The 5,136-nt window shown below is 35.9% G+C and overlaps 1 protein-coding gene across 1 annotated transcript; it reads left to right on the forward strand.

Moving 5' to 3' along the window:
- The first annotated feature begins 394 nt into the window (after window positions 1-394).
- On the forward strand, window positions 395-4,689 carry LOC108997654 (receptor homology region, transmembrane domain- and RING domain-containing protein 1-like). The gene is made up of 6 exons (XM_035682901.1): window positions 395-592; window positions 966-1,196; window positions 1,572-1,967; window positions 2,566-2,663; window positions 4,236-4,301; window positions 4,480-4,689. Exons 1-5 carry the CDS (start codon window positions 475-477, stop codon window positions 4,251-4,253), a joined length of 861 nt encoding a protein of 286 aa, XP_035538794.1. The 5' UTR covers window positions 395-474; the 3' UTR covers window positions 4,254-4,301; window positions 4,480-4,689.
- Window positions 4,690-5,136: the final 447 nt, after the last annotated feature.

The raw sequence follows: 5,136 nt of genomic DNA on the forward strand, positions 1-5,136 counted from the left end.
TTATAATTATTTTTATTTTATTATTATAATTTTTTTAAATTTTTAAATAAAATAAAATAAATAATTTAATTTTTTTAAATCTTAAAATAAAAATAATATTAAAAAAATATATTTTAATAATTTTTTATTTTTATTTCATCTTATTTTATTTTATTTCATTTACGAAAATAACGAGATTAATTAAATAAAAATTAAAAATTAAATAAAATATTGTTAGAATATTATTTTTTTATATTATTATTATTTTAGAATTTAAAAAAATTAAATTATTTATTATATTTTGTATAAGAATTTAAAAAAATTATAATAATAAGATGAGATGAGATTAGATGCGAAGAGAAGACAAAAATGAAACGGTATCCAAACGGGCCTAATACCATTTCCAACTCACAAAGTACTATTTTTGTCTGTAATTCTGAACTAGCAGCACGTAGAGCCGTCAGCGAAAGGAAGAAACGCAGGGGAAGAGAAAAGATGGGGGAAGCCATATTTGGATTCTTAGCTTTCGTTTCATATGCCATCCCACTTACGTCTGCCACCGTTTTTCTCAATCCCTTGCACGCCTCTTTCCCCGACCTTCCTGCTAAATACGGTAACTATTTTTTTCCTCTCTCCCTCGTGCTTGTTTGGCTGCTGAGAAAACATGGGTAACTTGGCGAAAATAAATTGATGACTCTTACCTACAATGGGTTGCTGGGTGTTCTTATTACCAATTAGTCGGCAAGAAACAAAACTGACTTTACTCTAGCCTTTGCCCAAATTCCACTGTTCGCTTCAATTTAGGCCATTTAAGAATTTCTGCGAGAAAGCCGCTTCAGAAAAGAAGACGGAGGCTGCTATGGACGTATTTGATTGAGCGAGCTCTGTCCGAAATCACATGTCATATCTAACGTTACCTTGTTTAAGATTTATAAATTTATTTGTTTTCTTGGAAAATGTACAACATTAAGTGTTTTTTTTGTTAGCTGTTGCTGTCAGTAGCTCTGGTGTATGTGGAGCATTGCACATAGCAGATCCACCGAACGCTTGCTCTGCACTACAATTTGGTGTTCGATCCAATAAAACTGAAGGAACGAGATTGGCTTTGATAATTAGGGGTGGATGCGGGTTCGAGGATAAGGTCCGAAACGCTCAAAATGCCGGCTTTCGTGCCGCGATTGTCTATGATGATCGAAACAAGGGAAATTTGGTGTACAGTGAGTCTTATTGTCCCTTGAATCCTCTCTTTGTTGCATTTCATTTATAACGTACCGAATTGATGTACTACTGAATTGATTGGAATTTCCTTTTATCAATATATTACTTTGGTGTTTCTAAAATGCATAGGCATATGGTTTCATACAATTATTTTTTCTAGTCAAATGTTTCTTTTGAATATTCATCTCTAATGTTTAGACTTTTTTTGTTTTCTTCTTGGAGAAATGAATTGAATAGACACCATAAAGTCCCTCTTTTTGATTAGCAAATGATATAAATGGAGGCTTAAAATCTTAGAGGCATGCAACTATTTCCACTGAAACGAATGGTGAAGTTTGAGCTATTTTGGATGTCCGACTGTCTCTTGTTTGCAGTGATGATAAACCCTGGAAACATTACGGTGCATGCAGTTTTTGTTTCAAAGGCAACTGGTGAAATTCTAAATAAGTATGCTCAAAAGGAAAAAGGCGAGTGCTGCATCTTCTCATCGCATTATGAATCAGCATGGACGGTGTTGACAATATCTTTGATCTCTTTTACTGTCATATGTGCTATTGTGGTGTTAGTCTTCTATACACCCAGACGCTTATTATATTCGCAAACAATGTATCTTCGCTCACAAAGTGTGGATGCTGAGACTGTGGAAGCTCTACCCTGCTTCACATTTGGCTCTGCACATCCCAGGGATTGCCATACTAATGAAACTTGTGCCATTTGCCTGGAGGATTACAAAGATGGGGAAATTCTTAAAGTTCTGCCCTGCCAACATGGTAGGACTCTAGCCACTTGATTTAGATTATGAGCAATTACGGTTGAGTTTTCTTGCCAGTCTTGCATCATATGGTGGCATACTTTTTCTATCTTTCTGTTTTCTGGAAATCTATGGAGTTCATAGGCTACCGTGGCATGTCGATGCTCTTGGGAATGCTACTATCCAATACTAGATTACCAAGCATAATGTTGCATACTTTTTTACCTAATGATCTTGTATGTCATGAGCTGGAGCTCTCGTAAGTCACTTCAATCGTAAGAGTACCACATAGGTCTAGAGAGGAAGAACTAGAAGAAGCTTTCTGATGGAAAAAGGATTGAACCATTCAGCTTGTCATTGAACCACCATCACCCTTTACAATACAGAATTTCATATGGTTAAAAATATTATGCACTTGCAAACGTTCAGATGTAAATCTTTTTCTGTTTACCATATGCTGCCACATTCTTTTGTTGGTTATGATTTTATGAAGTAGAGACAGTTCACATTTGGTACATCATTCCATCCAAACTGAGAAGTACATTTTGTATAAAGTCATCTTTCTAGACATCCAGAGTTTTTAGATGCGTGCTAATTAACTCGAACTCTTGTTACAGAATTTCATTCAAGCTGTGTGAATTCATGGTTGACTAAGTCGGGGACATTCTGTCCAGTGTGCAAGCATGATTTAGGAACCAAAAGTGCATATTCTGAGGTAAGATAAGTTGTAGTTTTAGTTTTAATGGAGCAATGTTGATTTTCTTTATTGAATATTTCAGGCAGAATGAGCATCATACATTTTCTCTCTATTCGGATCATAATCTGTTGCTAATTTGACTGATCAAAAAACCATTTTGTTGTTAATTTGAATTGTTAATAGTACATTACATTTATGATGTGGATGGTCTGAGTCTGCCACCCAAAAATTTCTGTAATGTATTTCATTCAAATGATGCTGTGTTAATTTCAAGGCTTGGTTATCTATGCTTGCATGCTGGTCATACTCCATTGTCTGATGCTGCGACTCTAGATCCCTTCGACGACTCACATACTGAATGCCATCTTGTAACTTGTATGGGAAAGTTTTGAGCATAGTTCTAACCTGGTAGGTCACTTGCACTACTTGGCATGAAAAGATGGACACCATTCTATTCTATTGCCTTTGAGTTAAATCTGGTGAAAAATATCACTTAAAAAAATCTGGTGAAAAATAGTTATGGTGGGATAATGATAAACTAGTCAATCCAAGCCTTTAACTGAATTCTTAAAGGAGATTTGGGAGCCCTGTGATCAACAAGATTTCAAGACCAAACATATATTGTTAGATTGTGTGTTCACGTACTCCACTTTGCATGGGAGTCTTTATGCTGCTATAGGAGCTATTAACTGCAGGTTGATATAAGTCAATGTATCAAGTGGCATTGGCCAGTGTTATCTATAATCCGATAAATTAATGACAGTCAATTTTCTACCAGCCATAAACTTAAAATGGGCTGAACATTCTTGCTTCTGTGTCAAGATTTATTTTTTGATCTACTTTCTGTGTCAAGATTTATATAGTTATGGGAGGATCATGTTTTTGTCCCTCCATTCCTAATATACCATCCATACTACCAAACAATTTTAATATTTGCTTCTTGCCCACCAGACCTGGGAATAGATGTTTCAATCAATGATGGTAAACACTTGTTAAACATGAAATGGTAAGCAGCTTCTGTTTCCTTACAAGAGTAGGTGATACATGGAGTACCCAAGCAATGGTTTTTATACTGTAAGTTCTTGGCCTTGTGGATCTATTAGGATGGTAGGTCTTAGATAGTAAACAACTCTGGTAATACTTCTTAGCTTTTAGGCAGACAAAAGTAGTCTAATCTGTGCATATATATATATATGTATGTATGTATGTATGTATTTTTATTGGCACCGAGTGTCCAGGAACAAAGTCTTCACTAATCCCAGGGGTGCACAGGCCCTCGGGGCAAGGTGTTTCCCGCCAGTGCACCTTGGGTAATTGAAATAAAGGTTCCCCCTGGTCCAATGGCCCCTAGAAATTGTAAACACCCAAGAGGATTTGAAGCTTAGACCTGGAGGGAGCATATCACCAAAACCAAGGCCTTTACTTCTTGAGCCAACCCCTAGGGGTTAGTGTAATCTGTCTATATTCCCTTACATATTACTAAACGAAAGGTGATTTGTTCCTAGGTTCTCTCTCCTGCTTTGGAACAAATTGGTATGGCATTGTACGTGATGCACACCTTAGTGAAATTTAGCCGTTTGCTTCTCGCAGGTGAATAAAGTAGTTTGAATACCAAATCAACAAGGGAAATGAAGATTAGTCTAGTTTTGACATCAGGTACGCAGCTCGTCTCTTTCTCTTACGTTAAATTTAGGCCGTTTCTACTCTAAAAGATGGAAACGTGCAAGATTTTGGCCATTCACTTCAATTAGTAATGTCACTTCCCCAAGCCCATTTTTTTTTTCTTGTTTGTTTGCTTGTGTTTTCTTGAAATAATTTCTGTTTGCCTTTCCAGGGTGTTTGCTGTGCAGCAAGATGATCCTATGAACTCTATTGGAAGTTTCTTGAGAGAACTGTGGATGATTTCCTCGAGTACTTTGTTTTTTGATATGTGAATAACAACCAATATGTTATAAAATGATGTTAACGACCAATATGTACATAAGTGTTTGTGATATAAAAATAAAAGAACATAAGAGTGAAATATCGACCATTGCATATTTAATGTAACTTTCAGTTTATCATATTCCTGGTGAAGAATACTAATATTGCTCTATAATGTAACAAAACCATTAGCGGTTAGTTAATCAGCCAATAATGGTCAATGTTAGCAGCCTAATCATGGTGGATGATGAACTAATCGTGGATGGTTTTATTATCAGCATAGCGGGGGATAGAGTTCCGAAAAATTTGATCAATTCAATTCCATCAGCTTCAGATTTGTTATAATGTATTGATATGGATGCCAGAAGCTTCCTACCTGCTTCAAGCTCAAATACAGGTGTTTTTCTTGTCATTCTCAGAAATTCAGAATTAAGAAACCTCAGTGCTTTTATTCTTTGGATGGTTAGCCTGCTCAGTCGCAAGGATTGACATTTTTTTTTTAATAATGCTAGATACAGTTCTAAGTTGTGCAAGCTTGATGCAGTCCCTTTGGAAAAAAGCAGGGTCC

Source organism: Juglans regia, chromosome 11 (assembly GCF_001411555.2).
Source record: "Juglans regia cultivar Chandler chromosome 11, Walnut 2.0, whole genome shotgun sequence".
Lineage (NCBI taxonomy): Eukaryota > Viridiplantae > Streptophyta > Magnoliopsida > Fagales > Juglandaceae > Juglans > Juglans regia.

Excerpts from the sequence above, each read along its gene's own strand:
- LOC108997654 (XM_035682901.1), top strand. The coding sequence starts at position 475 with ATGGGGGAAGCCATATTTGGATTCTTAGCTTTCGTTTCATATGCCATC. Across the intron at positions 593-965 it reads CGACCTTCCTGCTAAATACG|CTGTTGCTGTCAGTAGCTCT; the intron begins GTAACTATTTTT and ends TTTTTTTGTTAG. Across the intron at positions 1,968-2,565 it reads AGTTCTGCCCTGCCAACATG|AATTTCATTCAAGCTGTGTG; the intron begins GTAGGACTCTAG and ends CTCTTGTTACAG.